This window comes from Bubalus bubalis, chromosome 5 (genome assembly GCF_019923935.1).
Source record: "Bubalus bubalis isolate 160015118507 breed Murrah chromosome 5, NDDB_SH_1, whole genome shotgun sequence".
NCBI lineage: Eukaryota > Metazoa > Chordata > Mammalia > Artiodactyla > Bovidae > Bubalus > Bubalus bubalis.
In genome coordinates this window covers 39,502,675-39,523,784 of record NC_059161.1, presented here as the reverse complement: position 1 = coordinate 39,523,784, position 21,110 = coordinate 39,502,675, and the positions used below count along the sequence as shown (strand labels likewise).

Genomic DNA, 21,110 nt, shown 5'->3' with positions numbered 1-21,110 from the left:
CGGCACCTGGCCGCCCTGATGATGTTCCTAGGAAGGAGAGACCCAAGGGGGTACCCCAAGGACCTCTGGCCCTGGCCCCATACCTGGTTTGGCCACGCCGAAGCCAGGGCCGCATTTGCGCAGCGCCACGCACAGCCGGCAGCCCTCCTGCCTCCCCAGGGTGCAGTACCAGCCTGGCTTGCAGGTGCAGATGCGATTCTGTTTTGTTGTGCAGGCTTGAGTTTCCACCTGGTCTAGAGAAAGGAGAAGACGGCCGAGGGTCACGCCTCCCTCCACCGGCCACGCCCACTCTGTCTTTCCACCCAGCCCTACCACCCACAGACAGCAGACCTCTGCACCAGCCTCCAGATGGGGCATAAAGACTGCTGGCCACAGAGTCTCCGTCACAGTATGAACAAGCACACCTACTTTCTCAGGCACAACGTCCTCAACTCTAACAACGGGCACCGTTTTCCCACTGCTGCTCTTGGCCTGCCTGCCCCAAGGGCCTACTGAAGACGATAAACAGTGAAGTGCTATACTGTACATGTGCCCTCGGGCATGAAAACAAAGGTCTAGAATAAGCCCAGCCAGCTCAAGGGCAAAGGGGCTGGAGTTCATGGGGGCCAGGAGAGGATGCCCAGGACCATCCCTTACTCTGAGCCAACTCACCAGAGCTGCAGCGCGAGTTACAGCTAAAGCATGCAGTGACCAAGTTCCAGAGCCGGGTGTATGTGCTGCTCTCGCAGGAGGCACATACGGTGTCCAAGGTCGTGTTGCATAAAGACTGTACACGGTAGCCTGAAAAAGTGAAGGCCGGGAGTCTCAGTGGAGGAGGGCAATGGGGCAGGGGGTGGCTTCTGACAGGACCCAGGCTCATCCTCTGTCCTCCAGAGCCCCAGAGTTCTGAGGCCTAGTTGGGAGGCTCTTTGATAAGAGTTTCAACTCCTGCATCATCTCCCATCTAGCGTGTGCCAGCCATCACTCCATCTCTGAACCCTGAAGTGCTCCTAAAATATCTTCCCCTCTGCTCTTTTTTAGGGCTTGCCTGGTGGCTTAGATGGTAAAGAGTCTTTCCTGCAATGCAGGAAATTCAGATTCGATCCCTGGGTTGGGAAGATTCCCTGGAGAAGGCAATGGCTACTCACTCAAGTATTTTTGCCTGGAGAATTCCATAGACAGAGGAGCCTGGTGGGCTATAGCCCATGGGGTCACAAAGAGTTGGACATGACTAAGTGACTAACCCTTCCTTTTCTGCTCTTTTCAGGTGCCTGGAATTCCACCATTGGAACTGCCGATTATCAGTCAATAACACTTTAGTAAGAACTGGTTTACCAGTTCTTATTAAAAAAAAATTTTTTTTTGATGTGGACCATTTTTAAAGTCTTTATTGAATTTGTTCAATATTGCTTCTGTTTCATGCTTTGCTTTTTGGCCACAAGGCACGTGGGATCTTAGCTTCCTGACCAGGGATGGAACTCACAACCCCTGCATTAGAAGGCAAAGTCTTAACCACTGGACCACCAGGGAAGTCTTATCTTTTCTTCTTTATAATTGGCTGAAATTCTTCATCTGAGAAAGGTTAAAAAAAAAAAAAAAGGCAGCAGCAGTCATCCCTGGTATTCTATCAAGGATGAGGCCATGGGACTCCTGGGGGCCTCAAAGAAGATGTGCCTGGGGATTGAGAACACCCAGGCAAACCGTGAAGAAGTTTCTCTTCTGAGCCCCATTCCTATCCTGCACCTTCTCTGCTGTGCTATTCGAGTGCCTTCTTACAGAGACCTTGCCAGTTAATAGAAGAAAGAAAAGTCACTTCCCTGGGATCTCTCTTAAAATGGCCATGGTGACAGGTGCATTTGTGCCTGCCCACATCTCAAGCTAGTGGCTCAAAGCTCTCCAATGGCTTTCTAGATCCTGCAGAATAAAATCTAAACTCCTTACCATGGTCCCTGCTAACTCACTTGGGGCCACACACTGGCCTGCCTGTTCTCCAAGTACACCAAACAAGCTAACACCTCAGGGCCTCTGTCCCCCTGTATATCTGCATGACTCACCTCCTGCACATCTCTGCCCACGAGTCAGCTCCTCAGAAAGGTCTTCCATGACCAGCATGTCCCACTCTGCCTCCATCTGCCCTCCCCTCTCTTGTTTCCTTCACAGACCACACGTCTATCTCCTCTATTGGTTTATCTGCCTTATGCCCTTGTTAGAATGCAAAATCCATGAGGGCAAGGACTTTGCCTGCCCTGCTCTCTGTCATGTTCCCAGCATTCGGTGCCTGACACTTAGCAGATGCTTTATAAACATTACAGGGATGAATATATAAACAAACGAGTAGATGGACAGCCCTCGGAGTTGGGCTGCCTGGCTTTCCCAACTGGGATTAGGCCTCAGGTCCACCACCTGTGAAATGGGCAGCAGTCACTGATTTAATCAAATATGCACTGAGCACCTCTATGTGTCAGGTGTTGCGCCAGGTGCTGGGGATTCAGCAAAGAACAAGCCACACAGTCCCTGTTCTAAGTAGCGCACAGTGGGGGCTATAGAGGAGACCCAGGCCATGATCATAGTGTAAAAAGAGCTGATGCCATGGGGGCTGCCAAGGGCCAGTGGGAGCTCAAAAGTAGAGCCCAATCTGACCAGGCAGTGTGGGCAGGCTTCCTGAAGTAGGGGGCCATCAGAGGTCTAAAGGATCAATGGGAGCACACCCGGGGAAGGCAGAGAGAACGACATGTGCAATGGCCCAGAAGCAAGAGCGATCGTGGGGGTCGATTCATGGAACCAGAGGGAGCTCAGTAAGAGTCTAGGGCCATGACCCTGACCCCCTAAGCCCCGCACACACTGACTCTCTTCAGGGCACCAGCACCCAGGGACCCAGCCAGGCTGAGGGCGAGGGCCCCAGCGGTCACCCCTTACCTGGTGGACATTTGCTGCAGCACATCTGGATCTTGTGGTTGTAGTATTCTTGCTGCCGGCATGAGCTTCCAGGCTCTGGGATGTAGGGGGTAAACACAGCCTGGAAGGAGGAAGGGAAGGACAGACATCAGCGTGGACTCCCACATCCCCATCTGTGCCTGGCAAGTGTTTGGCTTTCTCCCTCCTGGAGTTCTATCCATGTGGGGACTTCTCCCTTTAGTGAGGGGGGCAGATAAAGGTAAAAGAGATGCCTTTTTTAACCTCCCCTTCACCCCGCTCAGTGTAGCACACTCATGTCTGCAGGCAGAGACACCAAGGCAGCTGGCCAGAGGGTGGGGCCGGCTCCTAACCCTATACTCGGCAGATGTGAGGCCCTGAAGCCTCCCAGAAGGTGGTGGCCTCGGTCACAGAGAACCATAGTGCTCAGTCGCTCAGTCGTGTCCCATTCTTCTGCAACTGCATGGACTGTAGCCCACCAGGCTCCCCTGTCCATGGGATTCTCCAGGCAAGAATACTGGAGCGGGTTGCCATTTCCTTCTCCAAGGAATCACAGAGCTCAGCACAAAGTGCCCATGCCTAGGTTCCACCCTCTTTCTTCCTGCACCTGGTAATCATCCCTTCGTCCTTCCAGCTGAGTACTGCCTCCTCCAGGAAGCCTTCCCTGACTCCCCCAGGCTGATTCAGGTTCCTCCTGCTCTGGGCTCTCTTTAAACACTGAATATGCCCCCTTCTAGCAATCATCTCATTGGGCTGAAATGAGGTACCTTCTTGTCCTCCCAGCCTGCTCTGATGCCTGTGCGTACATGTGTGTATACCCATACGTGCGCATGCATGCGCGCGCGCGCACACACACACACACACACACACACACACACACAGTCCTGGTGCTTCTCCCTTTCCTGTTTGGTCCTGAAGCAAAGCTCCTTCTCAGGGCTCCTCCCACTTATTGGAGGTGGCTGGGGGACTGCGTGGCACTGCATGTTTCCAAAGCACCTTGGAAGGGTCTATTATAATGCCAACTCCCTCCCCAACAAAGGGTCAGGAGCCCAGGGGTGGACCCAGAAAGCTGTACTGTGGAAAAAAAAGAAAACGTGCCCAAGTGATTCTGATGCTCCACAGCTGAGCAAACCTGACTGGCACACAGGCTGGAGCAAGATGACCGGGGGTGGGTCAGGGCGGAGAGCAGTGATCAAAGGCTGCGAGAGCCCCAAAACCACAGAATTGTGCTGCCCGCAGCCCCCTTCACTCCAACATTCACCTGTGCATTCACTGCATGGAATGGGAGGGCTGGTCTGTCCCCGCCATACCCCTCACTGCAGCCTGCTGTTCTTCCGGCTCAGACTGAACACCCCAGGCAGCAGCCTCCCCCATCAGAAAGGGAGGAGCCACAGCTCCTTCCCTCCAGCCCCCTGCCCCCCATGGGGGCGGGCACAGGTCTCAAGGACCCTGCACCCAGTGGGCTTCCTCGCTACAAGCACCTTCAGTGTAACTAGGGGAGCCCCTCACCTCTGCAGGCCCTGAGAGCCACAGGCCCTGCAGCTTCTAGTGGGGAAGGACTCCTCCCCAAGATGCAGCCCAGGGAGGCCTGCCCTCCCTGGGGGAGGATTTCCTGTCAGGGCCCAGAGGATCTGACGGGAAAGGGCTCTGCTGCGGCCAAGTCTGGTCTCTCTCTCCACCCACAGGGCAAGGGTTCCGGGACAAAAGCAGGCAGCTGGACCCCCTGGGCCCCCAGGTCACTGCCCGGAGTGGCCTCCCTGAGGCCTCTCATCCCAGGTCTTTTCCTGTCTGAATCTTGCTATGAAAGATTTTCCCTACACTTCCTCTTGCCTCTCTGACTCCAGCCTGAGTGGGCAGAGGAGGTCAGCTCTCCTTTAAGTCATCTTGACGCCTGTTTATCCTCTTGGACAAAAAAAAAAAAAAAAATTACTGCCATGTCATGGCTAAACAATGAGGAACAGAAAGCCCCTTGCAGAGCGGGACAAAAGGTCACTCCCTCCATTGCCCTGCTCACTAGAGCAGAGGCCAGGCCAAAGCACAGCCCTGCAAGTTGGGCCTCAGGTCAGCAAAGCAGCTGTAAAAGCTGAGGGTCCTTGGAGGCCCCCAGAACATGGTGAGCAGCCTCTGGGAAACTTAGGGCTATGCAAGCTTCCAGTTCTTTTGTCTGGGGTTGGGGAGGCTCAGAGCCACACAACATCCACCCATAGGAGAGCCTGATTGACATTTTAAAATGAGGAAATGAATTGGCTAGTACTGGATTCACTCAGCATGCTTAGCAGACCTGACCTTTCAAAATACTGTGTCCCCGAGTAAAAACTTGGACCTCACTGATGAGCATCAACCACCCATTTAATAGATGGGTGACCTGTGACCGTGTGTGTGTGTGTGTGTGTGTGTGTGTGTGTGTGTGTGTGTGTGTTTAGGGGGAGATTGGAGAAGACAGATGATGAATGGATGATGGATGGAGGGATGATGGATAGATAGATACGAGAGGGAGAGATGATGATAGAGGGAAGGAAGGAAAGAGGAAGGAGAACGAGAAGGAAGAAAAGAAGGATGAATCTAACATCCAATGTGTAAGGCACATCTGATTGTACCCATTTCACAGATGGGAAAATGGAGACAGAAAGAAGCAAACCCACCTCCCGGGGTTTCCCAAAGGAAATGCCAGGGCCTGGCTGGTGGCAGAACTGTGCACAAGGGGCCATTAGGGCCCACACTCCATCCACCTCAGGCCTCAGAGCAGCTTCACATCAGGGTCTGCAGCTCCATCTCCTCTACATCCCAGGAGCAACTGCACATGCTCCACTCACAGAGAGACTCCTCCCCAACACTTCACAGATGCTCCAGAGGTGAAGTGATGCACCCAAGGCCACATGCCTGCCGCCCCCAACCTGCCTCCCTTCTCTTGGGGGGCCCAAGCTCCCCTTTCCTGGACACAGACCCAGGACTCCAAGCACCACCCAAACCCTCTCCCACCATGTGCCTCCATCACTCCTCCAGGTTCTCAGCTTTTTGACATGAAAAAACTGGATACTCATTAGGAACTATTTGTCAGGCCTGGCTGCAGGCACTTTTTAAGACCCCACTCCCACCCTTTAGCAGGTGTGTGCCCATTTCACAGCTCAGGGAGATGCAGTCACGTGTCTGAGGTTTGGGAGGGGAGAGGTGGAGATGCGACGTGACCCTTGCTCTGGTCCCACTGGAGAAATCTTTGGTCCCCTCCTCAGGACAGCTGAAGGGGCCAGCTCCCGGGATCTGCCCTCTGCCCTGAGTCACCACCGTGCCGCCAGCTCCTGTTCATCCACCTTCATGCTGAGCAGAGCCTGGGGCGCTGGCTCACGTGGGCACTGGCTCACGTGGGCGCTGGCTCACATGGGCACTCTCTCTCTCTCTCTCAGTCCTTCTCTTTCTCTCTCTTACACACATACACCAGTGCAGGGGACCTCCCTCAGCTTCAGGCCAACATCCTCTGACTTCAGCTCTGAGCTGGTTTCCCAGGTGACCACGCAGGAACCTCAGAAGAGCCAGTCTCCGGCAGCAGGCAGGGACCTCCAGCATCTGAGACTGGGCACTGCTCAGCCCTGCCTGAGTCACCGGGCTTCTGATCTCTCAGGAGCAAGCAGGAGCGAGGCCACCAAACGCTCAAAGGTAAGAGTCTGTGAGCAGGGAGGGCTGGCCCAGCTAATCCACGGTTCTGCCAGGTGCTAGAAGGACACGTGGGAGCCAGTGATGAGGGGAACAGGACCCAGAAGTGGGGGCAGGATGGAGGCACAGCAGCTCAGGATGGGCTGAGCTGGAACCTTAAAGATCATCTCAGACAACCTCCCATTTAGTGGTGGAGAAAGACATGGGCCAAGGAGGAAACGTTCATGCGTTCAACAAGCACATGGCACGCAGGTGGTTCTAGGTGGCGGGCACTCAGCATCAAACACATGCAAGTCCCTGTCCCAGGAAGTTAGGCTCTAGTAGAGGAGACAAAGACATGCACGGTGGAAAATGGGAAGTGGTAGCAGGAGCTAAGGAGAAGGGAAAAGCAAGGCGAGACAAGGGGCTCCAGCGAGGATGTGCTCCGTGTGTTCCATGCACAGCCAGGGGGCCAGGCAGCAAGACTACGGTGGGCGGGGCGAGGGCGCTAGGAGACAGATACAGCAGCACCTGGTCCTGAAAGTCTGCCTCGTGCAGAGCTGTTCACATGCATTACTGTCCCTCTGACTCCTCAGCCCAGCGCTGTGAGGTCAGTGCTATTATTATTCCCAAGCCACGGATGAGAAAACTGAGCCTCAAAGAGGTCTCTTAACTTCCAGCCATGTGTTTCTTCCCCACCCCAGGAAGACTGGATCTTAACCCTCCCCGCCACAGGGCCCACCCCAAAGGTATTCCCTCCCCCACTCAGGCAGCTCCCCTACTCTGGGTGGTAACAGGTTTCTCTGTGCCTCAGTTTCCTCATCTGTAAAATGGCTGTGTGGTCTAGTTGAGGTTCTAAGCTCTTTCCAGCTCTGGCTTTTTTTTTTAACTTTTTATTTATTTTTGGCTATGCAGGGTCTTTGTTGCTACACAAGCTTTTTCCTCTAGTGTGGCAAGCAGGGACCACTCTCTAGATGTGGTATGTGGGTTTCTTATTGCAGTGGCTTCTCTTGTTGCAGATCATGGGTTCTAGGGCCCTCGGGCTTCAGCAGATGCGGCTCCCGGACTCTAGAGCACAGGCCCACTAGTTATAACACACAAGCTTAGCTACTCTGAGGCATGTGGGATCTTCCTAGACCAGGGATCGAGCCCATGTCTCCTGCATTGGCAGACGGATTCTTTACCATTGAGCCACCAGGGAAGCCCTAGCTCTGCTTTCTTAAAGATGGGTGTCAAAAAGCTCAGCCTCTTCCCAAGACCTCAGGAGGACGGGGTGGGTGGGTGGGACAACCATGTGAGAGATGGAAAAACTGAACGACCTGGGATGTAGGGGCTGGGATATCAGGCAAGACTGAGGGCTGGGAGGTGGGCTTCCCAGCCCAGCTCTGTCCCTCAAACCCTCTGCCAGGTGAGGACAGCCTGAGCATGTGGCCTCTGGAAGGAGGGGAATTGGAGATGTCCATCCTCCCAGGTACACAGACACCTAGCATCACAGGAGTAACAGTGGCCTTAGTTCAGAGGGTCCGGATGCATGAGCTGGTCCTAGGAGCATCACTTACTCTCTCTGAGCCTCAACACTGTCATCTGTAAAATGGTGACATAACACCTTGCCTGTCTCCTCCTCCCTGGGTTATCATAGGCATACAGGCCAGGGGGTCTTAACTGGGGTCCATCATCTTCTCCCAGACTCTCAGGAGAACCAGGGGAAGCTCTCAGGGTCCGCACACAGTGTGGACTTGTGTCAGATGGCATGTTGGAACTGGGCACTCTCTGCCTTGGTTTCAGCTGAGATCAGGCAAGGCAAGGACAAGTTGTTGGAAGCAGGCTACCCAGTTCAGGTGAAGTGCTGGGCAGCCCATGTGGGCTTCCTTCCCTCCTAGAAGGGAAGTCTGGGGAAGTAGACCTGTGACCCTTGGAATTTTGTGGTCACCCTCAGGCTGGCCCTGGCCCATTCCTCAAGAAGTCTAAGATCAGGAGACCATGGCAGGTCAGCTGTGGGACAGTGGAGTGAACCTCCTTGGGGCAGAGGGAGGAGAAGGCAGGCTCGATGTAGGTGGCCTCCAAGGGCCATTACTCAAGAGGACCTCACCTGGAGCAGTGAAGGGACCCCAAAATAAAGAGTTTGGGCAAGTGACCAAAGCCCAGGGGCCCATTAAGTGGCCAGAGGACAGTGTCCAGGCTAAGGGACAGGGATGTGGCTGTGAGTCCTCGAAAGGAGGCGAGCTACAGAGGTGTGCAGGAGGGCGAAGCTAGAGAAGGACCAGACTTAGCTGGTGAGTGAGGCATGAATTCTCTCCACTCTGCTCCCTCCCCTCCCTACTCCTTCCCACTCTCACCCTAGAGGGCCAGAAATGGCAGCTAGCCGGGCCTGAGGAGGGAGACCAGGGCAAGATGGGCAATGCACTGTGGCCCACCCAGCAACATCAGGGCCAGGGCACCAGGCAGGTCCCTCTGATTCTGGAGCCTGAGTCAGCGCGCTCTTTTGGGGAACTGGGCAACCCTGTACCAGCTGACTTCCTGCCTCCCTGCTCCCCAAACAAGACTCTGTAGGCACCCCAAGGTGGGGGCCCCCAGCTCCTTCTCCTATTTATAAATAGACTGTGAGAGGGGAAGGCAGAGAAGGACAGGCCTTGGGGAGGAGGAAGAAGAGGCTGCCACCAAGACTATGTCATCTGAAAGCACAAAATCTACAGACCCTCGGCCCTTCCTGCCAGCATACTGATGCAGCATTGTGGGGGTCTCCAAGGCTTCTTGATTTTCTGGAGACCCCCCCCCACCCTAAATGCCAGTACCCTTGCGAAGGGTCTGACTCCCAGCCTCCCCCGGGAGCATCCCTGGCCACAGTGAGACCAGGAAGAGGACGTGATGGGGGAGGAAGCCACGGAGGAAGCTTCAGGCTTGCAGAGTAGCACATGCCCCTCAAAACTTCTCTTTTTCACAGAGCAGGAAGAACAGAGAGGCTGTTCAGACCCAGGAGAAGCACCTACTGTGTGCAGACAGTGCTGGGGACATTCCCAGGTACTATTTAATCTCTGAACCAACACAATGAGGTCAGCATCACCCCATTTTAGAGATGCAGAAACAGAGGCTTCCAGAGATTTGATACCGTGTCTGGGACCACGCAGCCAAGAAGAAGCAGACAGGAGCTAGTCTCAGCCACACCTCCCTCAGTGTCCTCAGATAGTCTGAGCCCCGGCATCTTCTCTTGCTGCCTCATTTTACAGAGGAGGGGCCCAGAGAGGGAGAGTGACTCCCCAGAGAATACACAGTGAGCAAGGCAAAAGGGTCTCCAGGGTCCCAGGGCGGACAGTACAGCCTGGGGAACAGAGGAAGCATCTGCCCCAGGACCCAGGGATCCACGCACTGATGGAAACCGGTTTCAACCAATAAAGAAACCATATCATTTCCATGGCAGGTCCCTGGGGGCCTCGATGCACAGTGAGACACGGCAGAGCCATTTGGGCCTAGATCTTAGGGGATGCTCAGGAGCCCCACGGACTTCGGGTTGCAGCCTACAGGGCGGTGACACCGGAGCCAGGTGGTGGAGGCTCGTCTGCCGTCACGGAGACACGGGGCACCTGCGTCAGGAGGACCGACCACATCACAGGCGGCGGCCCCGGGTGACACATCCCACTCCTGGCCCACTGCCTGTGATGTCGCGTTAGAAGTGAGCTGGGGGCAGACAGGAAGCCCAGGCTGGTATCCGGTTCTTGGGGCCACGCTTTGTGCTAAGCACCAGGGTAGAAAGATACCAGGGTGTGGTCCCTGCCTCTAAGGAACCCTCAGTCTAGTTGCAGAAAGCACCCCCAACCCTTTCCATCCCCCCAACACACACACCCCAGGACAGGCCATATCACCTCCTCAATCTCTCTCGGCCCCGCCTTCAGCATCTCTCTGCCACCTACAACCTCCTTACTCTTTCTTGGTCCCCAGGCTTTCCAGACAGACCCGATGTCACCTTCCTACGCCAAGTCTGGCCCAAGCTCAATGTTCTCAGCCTGGTGTCTGGGGGTCACTGCCCAGGCCATGACAATATCTCCCACCCCGTCTTCACCCCGCACTGTCCCCTCTGGCTCCCTCCCCGTCTTCCATGCCCTCTCCTGCTGCTCCCTCTGCCCCAGGATCCTGCCCACCCCCAATGCAGGGCCAACTCTTGGGCTTCTTTCAAGAGTCCTCTCCACTAGTCAGGCCTAGAAATCAGGTCTCTTTAACTGCCAAGCCTACTATATCAACACTACTCAGACTTTTCCACCAAAGGATACCTTGATGGAAAAGAAAGAAAAGTAATCTAAGGAAGGAGTTCAAATATGCTGGCTCTAACAACATGAAATTGTTAAGTCTTATGTTTTACCATGAAACTTTTCTATGTCATGCCATAATATATACGTTTGTTTTTTGGTTTTTTAAAATTTTTATTGGAGCACAGTTGATTTACAGCATTGTGTTAGCTATAGATTAGTTTTAATGTGAAAATAATGCTTTTCCTCAAAATTGTAAAGTAAAATTGACACTTCAGCAAAAAAAAAAAAAAAAAAAAAGAGTCCTCTCCACTATCAGATTCTCAAGGAAACCTTCTCTGGGGGTCAGAGGTTCCCTGAGGGCTCCAGTGACAACCTGGGTTTATCTCTCTACTGCCCAGACCACTTCTTGGTTAAATTAGTTGTTTCCCTGTATCTTCCCACTGTGTCTGCACCCTCTAGTGTGAGCTCTGAGCAAGACATCAGGTTTCCGTCCCAGCCCTGTCACTCACCAGCCTCAGTTTCGCCATCTCTGAAATGGGGACAAAAGCAGTGCCCACCTCATGGGACTGTTATGATTCACTGGGCCAAGGCGTGTGGAGTGCTCAGCACTGTACCCGGCAGCAGTAAAAACTGAGCGTTACTCGTTAGGTTTTTATTACTCATGGCTCTACGCCCAGCCGGGTGCACAGCCCACAGCGGCGGGGTGGGGAGGGGTGGACCTAATAGATGCTGAATTGTTTAACAGAAGCAAAAGTTTTCGTTTCCCATTAGCTGAAATGAGCTGGAGCTACAGCATGAGAACTGGGCAGGAAATGGGCATATATGTAGAGAGAGAGGGTGGCGTCCTCAGGCTGGCAGAGCCCCTCATGGCCGCTGCAACCACTGTGACATCCAGGTGGTAGTTTAAGCTGGAGCTTGGAGGGAGCCATCTGGGGTGGACTCTTGGCTCTGCCTCTAGTGAGCTGAGAGCCTGAGCCCAGAGCCTAACCTCTGTGCCTTGACTGACTCTCCTATCAAATGGGGATGATACTGATGACCCCTCCCCTGGTGGCCTCAAGGACAAATGTCACTGGGGGCAAATGATGCACTAGACCCTTGCCTGGCACCAACGAAGCACCCACTGGCTGTCAGTCCTAGCTCAGCGTTCACTGTACTCTCCCAGCCGTCAAAGGGAAGTGACGGGGGGGCGGGTCCCTTTTCTCCCCACCTCACCACAGAGAGGAAAACCAAACCAGGGAGAAGGTCCTGAGGCCCTGGCAGCAGAGGCAAGCAAAGCAGGCCCCCAGAAGTCCTGCCCCTCTGCCAATGGTGGGGCTCATCATATTTCACACCGGAGATGCACAGGCCAGCCCTGCCCAGCCTTAGGGCCACCCCAGCAGCAGCCAGGGTGACTGAAGCCAGGCTCACCTGGGGCTGACCACGAGAGCTCCAGGAACACAGGGGGCTGACATGGTCCACAGTCAGGTTTCAGGGGAACGGTTAAGGCCAGAGACGCCTCATGTTGCAGGATGGGGTGGGGAGGGCCAGCTCCCCCTTCCTCCCCAGTCCTCGGCCTCCACCCTAGGTCTTAGTCCAACCCAAAGCCCACCTCCTCCCTGAAGACTTTGATTCTTCCTTCCTGTTCTGCTGCCACTCCATCAGCCCAGAGTTCTTGCCTAAACTATAGTAACAGCCTGTCCTTCCCATTGAGGCCTGAGTGATCTTCCTAATACACCCTCTGCTCTGGTCACCCCCTTACCCAAAAACTCTCAGTGGTTCCCAGTTGCCTCAACTCCTGATTCAAAGTGAATGTGGTAGCTGAAAGCATGGACGCTGGGATAAGGATGCCTGACTTTGAATCTAGACTCCTTTCTTACTGGAGGGAAGCATCAAAGGTGTTTTGCTTTTTTTTCCCCAATAAATGAGGCTTAAAAACCTCAGTATATACCTCAAGGGACATCTGTGAAAATTAAATGAGATAACACATGTAAAGTGCTTAGTAAATACTCCAAAAATTATAGCTGATACAATGTTTTAATTTTTAAATTTTGTACAATTGATCCTGAATAGCCTATCGCCTCGGGCTTCCCTAGTGGCTCAGCAATAAAGCATTTGCCTTCAAGAAAGGAGATGCAGGTTTGATACCTGGGTCAGGAAGATCCCCTGAAGAAGGAAATGGCAACCCACTCCAGTATTCTAGCTTGGGAAATCTCATGGACAGAGGAGCCTGGTGGGTTATAGTTCATGGGAGTCACAAGAGTTGGACATGACTAAGTGACTAAACCAGCACCAGCTTATAGCCTCAAGTACCATCACTGAGTCTAACAAGGCTGTTGCTTAATTGAGTATGGTCTAGCCACTGTTCCCTGCTATCCATCCTCCAACTATCCACTCAGCCCAATCTTGCCCACCCTCCAGGGCTCAGCTTTTAGAAAGATCCCATGTGGCCACTGCAGGAAGAGGAATGTGGGGGACAGAGTCAGGAAGATGACAAGAAAAGATGGGAGGGACCAAGGGGCCAGGTCAGGAAGACATGGGGTGATGGAGGAGGGGAGAGAGGATAGGGGATCATGACATGAGGTGGGAGATGGGGGCTTGAGAGAGCCAGGAGGACAGGACAGGAAGCAGCAGGACTGGGGGCTTGTGAATGCAAAGCAGGAGGGGACAGGCTCACCAGGGACAACCTGAATGAACCTGGAGCCTCTGCGCATGCGTGACAGACAGAAGCAGGACTCTGGGTCGGCAGGAAAGGGCAGGGAGGGGTGCCCTGGATGCTGGCGGGGGTCCTGCTAACTGAAGCCACATGCTGGGGCCCTTCCTCAAGAGTCACTGTCAAGTCCAGACCTTGGATCTGAGCCGGAGCCTCACGGAAGCCAGAGTGGCAGGCCACCTCCTGCCCAAAGTCACCGACCCTCCCCACCGTCTCCCCTCTTCCCCATCTAACAGTCAGCACTGAAGGACTCTAGAGTGGGAGTGAGCCAGGTGTGCTGGCCTCCGCTGAGAGTTGGAGAGGAGAAGAGAACTGGCCAAGCCCTCTGAAACTGGAGGCCAAGCCACGGCTGGGCCCAGGACCCCCACTCCCGGCTCCACGCTCTGCTCACTTCCACAGTCTTGGGCATCTCTCCTGAACGGCACTGGAGAAGGTTTTCTGTGAATGCCTGGAAGATGCCTGTCCACAGCCTCCCAACTCCCTCCCTGAGCCACTCTCACCCTCCGGCCCACTCAATTCCCTGAACCTGTGGCCACATCAGCCATACCCACCACAGGGCCGGTCTCAGATGGAAACAGACAGGTGGGCTGCTGTCTGGACGGCAGAGGAAAACAAAAGTCCCCGGGGATTTCTGCCCCATCTTCGGTCAGAGCACTGAATCAACCTAGGGTCCCGGCTCCGAAGCCGGGGATGGACCAGCAGTTTGCTGGCCAAAGGGATCCACCTGTGTTCCTCGAAGTCACCCTGGGCTGCCAACTGTTCCCACACGTGCCCACTCAGTGTCTGCTCCCAAGAGTAGGAGGGTAGCTGGCCCGCCTGGGGCCAGGGAGGTGAGCTCTGCAGCCTCATGGGCTAGCTAACAGATCTTGTAACACAAGGTAGTTTCGTGATCCTCAACCTCCTCAGGCAACAACTGAGATGCAGCCTGTTCCAAGCCCTCCTTCCCTGCAAAGAGGACACAGAAGCTGAGAGGTCGGGCGATCTGACATGATCAACAGGACACCAGGGCAGAGACAGAGCTGGGGCCTCCTGGACAGCTGCCCTGCCCCAACCACCTCCCCCAGCATTGCTCAAACTTGGGGCAGTCGGAAATCAAGTCCTGCAAACCCCTCTCCGTGAACAGACACTTCCTCTTCCTGTGCACGCACCTCGAGAGCCCCAAACCACAGTGATGTCACCACTACCTGTGACCTCACGACGCGACACGGTGGAAACTGTGGGCTCCAGAGTCCCAACCCCACAATCGGCATCTCAGCAGAGGGGCGCTCATGCCCAAAGTCCGGGGACTCAGCCGGGGGTGGCAGAGGCATCGCAGGGACAAAGGCTTCTGCAAGGAACGCCCTCTCCCCACTCAAGGCTTCCCTTTACCTGCGGGATCCCAGGCAGCAGGTCCACAGTGATGCCCACGGCACAGACTTTCATGAAGGGCCTGAACATTAAGAGGGGCTAAATAGGTCGTAAGGGGTAGGGAGGTGAGAAACCCATGAAGCCTACTCTGCCTGAGGGTTGTGCATCTTGTCTTGGCTGCAAGCTGACCAGCAACTTGATGCTACTGTGGCCTGAGTCAGGGAATTCATTCCAGCCAAAGCAAGTGGGATTGAGGTCAGCAAGAAGAGAGATTGAGAAGCAGAGATATTAATGGTGGAGAGGGAAGGACTCTCCTTCCTGGGAAAACTCTTAAACCCCCTCACCCCCAGTCTGTGGCCTGTGTCAAGCACAAACAAAGCTGATGCTTCTCCAGCACTCCAAGAGTATGTTAGGATCAGTGTGCTGTTAGGTTTTATAGAGATAGGGGTGCTTAGGCCCAGAGAAGTTAAGTAACCCGATCAAGGTCACATAGTGAGCCGGTACTTCAGTGCACAGATGGAAATTCTGGTCTCCTGGCCCCCAGGCCAGTGCTCCTTTATCAGGGCTCTGCTATCTCAGAAGCCACTTGGAGAATGGCAGTCGTGGACAGCATGACCGTAGAAGAGCCTTCACAGGGCTTCCCATTCTCAGGGTTATAAGTAAACAGAATCTTCCAGATTGCAGAGGTCAGAGATGGAAGAGATTTTAAAGGCAGTCTGGAGTCATCCCATGCCCATCTTGCTGATGGTGAGAAAGTTGAGGCCTTCTGCATCCTCTCCGCAGCAAGGTTATAAGACTCCCCTATTCTATGCCCCATGTCCCCCTCGTTCACCCTCAAATGAGATCCAGCACCTGTCACTCACTGAAAGGAGTAGGGGGAGGGGAGGATTTCTTGACCCCACAGCGTTTGCCACACACCGGGCTCCTGAGGCCAGACAGTTGGGCAGGTGGTGTGAGGAGCCCCATGAAGGGGGTCTTGAACAGGAAGCACAGCTAGAAGGCGGGTAGGAGGGAAACTGTTCTTTCTGGGCAGGAGCTCTGGGCACATGGAGGTCTGCCACCCCTACCACGGGACCCTGGGAATCTGACTCCACGGGGACTCCCAGGTCCAGCAAAGCCACAGATGCTCTAACAACTGCCAATGAGCTGCACAACTTAGAAAGCGCTTTTTAATCCTGACAACCAGCCAGAGAGGTGCGGGATCATTCCCATTTTACAGATGGGAATACAAAGGCAGGCGTTCATAGATGGACAGATACGTCAAGGTCACACAGTCTATAAACAGCAAAGGAACGGGTGAGCCAAGGTCTGTCCACCTCTGAGGCCGGGGCCCTTCTGCTAAGTCATCAATATTGCTTTCGTGGGGCCTGATGGGATGTCCAGAAGCGGGAGTCACAGCATCTCTGCTTTGTTCCTGTTTCCCTTGGTAGCACCCCTCTCTCTATCCTAAACCCCTGGTTTCCCTCCCTGCCTGCTTCCGTGCAAATCACATGCTTCCTGGGTTCCTGAGTCACTGCCAGTGGGTGGCCCTGTCACGAGCCGAGAGGGGGATGTGGGCGGGTGAGCACTTTGGGGAGAGCACTGCTAGCCTCAGCAGACCTAGCAGAGGAAGAGCCCAGAGAATCACCCCAGAGAGGAGACGAACTGGAGCCCAGCCCCGCCTGCCACCACTGGCTCTTCAAACTCAGCCATCTCATCCAAAACACGGGGTCATTACAAAGGTCAGAGGAATATTTTCGGACATTAATTCAATAATTTTTAGCACTAATTACATGTCAGCCAGTGTTCTAAGCCAGCGATTCTCAAATGGGGTCATTTCTCCCCCAGGGGACATTTTGCAGTATCTGGAGACTTTTTTTTTTTCTTTTTTTGGCTGAGCCTCACAGCAGGCAAAAGTCACCCCACCAGGGATCAGACCGGCGCCTCCCGCAGTGTAAGCGCAGGCTTAACCACTGGACCACCAGGGAAACCCTATCGGGATATTTCCAACTGTCACAACTGAAGGACGAGTGCTGCTGGCATCTAGAGGGTAGAGGTCAAGGACGTTGCTAAACATCCTACAACTCAGAGGACAACTCCCATAGAACCACCTAGCCCAAATGTCAAGAGCACTGAGAATGAGAAATCCTCTTCTAGGCTATGAGTCTACAGTAGTGAACAAGTCCCTGCCCACACCTGACTTAACATTCGAGTAGAAAGACACAATGCAAGTGAAAGAAATTTAATAGGCCAGGGGTGTTATATAAAAAAACAAAGCAGATTATGGGAGTGAGAGTATCTGGAGGGGAGTTTGTATGTAAGTTGGCCAGAAAAGGCACCCCGGAGAAGAATTCATTTGAGCAGAAGGAAGTACGGGAATGAGACCACAGGAGAACATTGGAAGCATTCAAGGTAAAGGGGAAGCAAGTGCAAAGGGCCTCAGGCAGGTGTGTGTGTCGCACGTTTGAACAACAGAAAAGCAGCCAGCATTGTATAAAGCTAGAACTAAGTTGATGTGTAGAGCTGAAGGTAACACACACGCAAACACCCAACGGATGGCAGTAAAACTCTCCCCCTCCATTCTTCTTGCTTACTCCTCCAGGAAGCCCTGATAGTCAAGACCGTAAATGTCTCCCAGCCCTGGAAAAGAAGAGTGCTCCAGGAGCCACTGGGCCAGGCCCCAGGACAGTGAGGGCCACATCCTCAGCCAGCAAGCAGGTTCCCCTCTGGGATCTCAGACAGGGCAAAGGGACATCCCAGGAGAGCAGGTACCCTGGATCACCCATCTCCACCGAAAGCTGATATCTCTAGGCCAAACTGGGGGTCCCCAACCTCTCCCCTAATTCAAGCTGGCCCCAAGCAAATAATAATAATAATAAAAAGGCAGAGACCCCTCAGCCTCAGGACTTCCAGGGGAAGGTAGGTCACCCAGCAGGTAGAGGACCCCTCAGCCCCCTCAGCCCCCTCCCAGCAACAACAGAAAGCTAGACAGCTGGGGTCCTGCCCACTCCCATCAGTCGGCACCAATCACCCACCTAACCTGTCAGCTTTACTGGCATTTCTTTGTTGAATGAATGAATGACTAGATGAATTAATGATGAATTTCACACCAGCTAGCATATACAGCTTTTAAAGGAAGCAAAAACCCAGCTGGCAAAGTGATTCTCCTGCACCTGCAGTCAGTTCAAGTCTCCTTGGGGCTCTTTCTGCAACTCGCTCTGTTACACCCAATATAATTGGACATCACTGAGTGCCAGGGACCCAACTCGGGGCAGGAGAGGGACACAGGCATGGGGAGAGTAGAGTGAGAAGGGCTTTGGAATCAGAGGGACCTGTATTCAAATCTCCTCACCCCCTACCCTCCAGTTCTACAATCCTGGGAAATGCCGTAACCTCTGGGAGACTCAGTTTCCACATCTCTAAATGGGAAGACCCCCTTTTAGGAGCTGCTATAAGGAAGGTTTCAGCAAGATTCTGCAATTAAATTCAAAGCCTAGTACCTGGCACTCAGTGGGTATTCAAAAAAAAGGTGTTGTGGTGGTGCTAATAATAAGGAGGAAGATTGCACAGAACCTGTCCTCAAGGAACATTCCATCTACTAAGGTGGATAAAACACCAGATTAAAAAATAGAATGACGTCTCTCCGCAAGGGAGATGAAGGGCTGGGAGTTCTAAAAGCAGTTCATCAAATTCAACTGGGAAACTCAGGAAAGGCTTTGGGGTAGGGATAGGGGGAAATGTGTAAAAGACCCTGAAGGATGGGGCAGGGGTTACCATGGAGAGGGGACAGCATGGAGTGTGAAGATACACAACGACCATGAAACACCCAGTTGCCTCACTCGCCCTGGCCTGAGACACAGGGGCAGCAGGTCGGGTGGAGGGGAGAGCAGTTTCTGCCTTGGCTACTGGGGGCCTTTTGCTTCTCAGGCAAGGAGAGAGGTGCTCTACTTTGAGGATGGTTGCCCCAGCGATGAGACAATCCTGGGAAGGAGGGAACAAGCTGATATGGGAGCAGGTCACAGGGGAGGGAAGCGAGAGACTCAGGCAAAGCCCTCTAACAACTCCAGGACGAGTGGCTACTGTCTGGAAGAGAAGCCCCACGCCCCTTCCCCCCAGTAGCTCCCATGACCCAGTTTTGCCGAGGCAGACAATGCCCCTAGTCTTGATACCCTGCAGACAGGCTGGGGACCACAGCCATGGGCGTCCATACTCAGGTCTCAGAGTTGGGACTCTCCTGACCTCCTCTGTTTACACAACAATCTCTGGGGCAGCAACCTGCCCCCACACCAAATGTGAGTCAGTTCTGATCTGACAGCCTCCATCCTCTGCCCTGGAGAACTGGACTCTAAGGTATCTTTAGCCTTAGCCTGTGAGTCACCTCACATGAGTCAATGCCACCTCCTACTTTCCTCCCTGGTCAAGATGTCCAGATGGGTCAGTATACACCCATCCATAAGATCATGAGAAGGGATGAAGGCACATCTCCTCATTTGCCAAGAAGGGAAAGGAAGAGATGTCCTTTTTAAGGGAAGAGCACCCTTCCATGCCCTTCTATGAAATACAAGGAGTTTGCTGAGCCTCAGTTTTCCTTCTCTGCAAAATGGAGCCATTCAGTCTTACCAGCCACAAAGGGCAAAGGAGGAGCAGTCCTCTGCACACTCTCCCTTGCTGTCTGGTGAGTGCAGTCAGTACTGAATAACAGCTCTGAGGTCTCTGCTCTATTTTCCTGGAGCCCCTTAGAGATCATGTCAGTCTTGACAACGAGCCCATAAGTCCACCCTCACCCTTGTCCCCAGATCCTCAGGGAGGTCAGACCAGGGGAACTCTAGGACAGTGTCTTCCTGACAGGGCAGACTCTGAAGTGGGGTCTGGGCAAAGGTCTCGGAAGACAGCCCATAGTCTGAATGTGCCCTTATTAGGCACTTACTGCACACCTGCCCTATTCTTTTAGAGGCGCAGCCCCAGTATTTCTAAGAAAAAATAAAAGCATTGCCCAGAAGAGGAGGAAGTCTTCTGAAGAAGGTGCCCGGCATCTGCAGTGGGGACAAATCCCCAGTACAGTTCACCGCCTACCCTCACCCCAAACCCACCCTGGGGAGGGCAGGGGTCGCCGGGGTAACGGGAGCTGGGGTCCAGAGTCTGTCTGGGATCTGTCCAGAGCCCGCTGGCTGGCCACCAACGCCCTGGGCTGCGCTGACGAGGGACCAGGGCGCGACCCCCGACCGCGATGTCCAGAGTTCCAGACCTCGGACCTCGGGCGCACGTGTGCCAAACCCGAGGTCCCCTTAAGGTCTCCAAAGGCGCACGCGTCTGATCCTGTTTCCATGGCCCGGAGTCCAGCTCCTGTGTCAGGGCACCCCGGGGGCGGGTGGGATGCCGCCCCCCGCGGGGGCGCGCGAGTCACCTACCTGGGCGGGCACGGCGTGGCCCGCGGCCCAGAACTGCAGACCGACCGCCAGCGCGGCCCAGAAGGCGGTGGGCGCCATAGGTGCGGGCGGGTTGGCCAACCCCTCGCGCCCTTGAGCGTCCGCTCCCGCTCCGCTGCCTCCGCGCCTCCGACTGAAAGCGAAAGCCGGTGCGCGGCCCGAGACAGGCCGGAGGGGCGGGACCGGGCGCGGACACACCTCCTTGCCCTCCTCCTGCACCCGCCCCCCGCCGGCCGCCCTGCACCACAGCCCGGACTCTCACCGGAGTTTGCCCGCCTCGGCGCTGGGTTCGGACCTCCAGCGCCAGCCACTCCCCGCCCGCCGAGACCCTGCAACCTCCTTCTAACATCCCCTCCTATTAGAATCAAGCTTCCCAGAGGTGGCGCGGGAAACCCTCACGGTAGACAGGCTCCTACCAGGCTTGTGGTTGCCCCGAGGCTTTGCCTGCCGACCTGCCCTCGTCCACCTACCCCTCCCACCCGCGTCAGGCTCTCCACTCTCGTGGAGGAGTGGGGCACAATTTGGGGAAAATATCGCACAAAACTGACACGGGCTCAGCTAGGGGCGTCCTAGATTATTCGCTCATTTAGACTTTAGAGTCGGCCCACCTGAGTCTGAATCTCTGCATTAACCTCAAAGAGATAGTCTGAAGATTGAAAGTTATGGAGTAAACATACTATAGTATATATTGGACTTCCCTGGTGGCTCAGCGGTAACGAATCTGCCTGGCAATGCAGGAGACGCAAGAGACACAGGCTCAATCCCTGAGTCAGGAAGATCCCCTAGAGAGGAAATGGCAACCCACTCCATTATTCCTGCAGTGTTCTTGTTCCATGGACAGAAGGACCCTGGCAGGCTACAGTCCATGGGGTTGCATACAGTCCCTCAGGACTGAGCAACTATATATAT

At 54.4% G+C, this 21,110-nt stretch overlaps 1 protein-coding gene across 3 annotated transcripts in view; it reads right to left on the bottom strand.

Annotated features, from left to right (window-relative positions):
- TNFRSF1B (TNF receptor superfamily member 1B) overlaps positions 1-20,565 on the bottom strand; it is a 35,608-nt gene extending 15,043 nt beyond the window's left edge. The window contains exons 1-4 of one of the 3 annotated variants that reach the window (XM_025285909.2): positions 20,184-20,349; positions 2,896-2,995; positions 652-780; positions 84-233 (exon numbers count right to left, since the gene is read on the bottom strand). In XM_025285909.2, the coding sequence (XP_025141694.1) occupies positions 84-233; positions 652-780; positions 2,896-2,995; positions 20,184-20,261 (457 nt within the window). In that variant the 5' untranslated portion in view covers positions 20,262-20,349. Of the gene's footprint in view, positions 1-83; positions 234-651; positions 781-2,895; positions 2,996-20,183 lie in introns of all 3 variants that reach the window. The other 2 variants (XM_025285911.2, XM_025285910.2) reach the window with 2 other exon arrangements.
- Between the last annotated feature and the right edge of the window lie 545 nt (positions 20,566-21,110).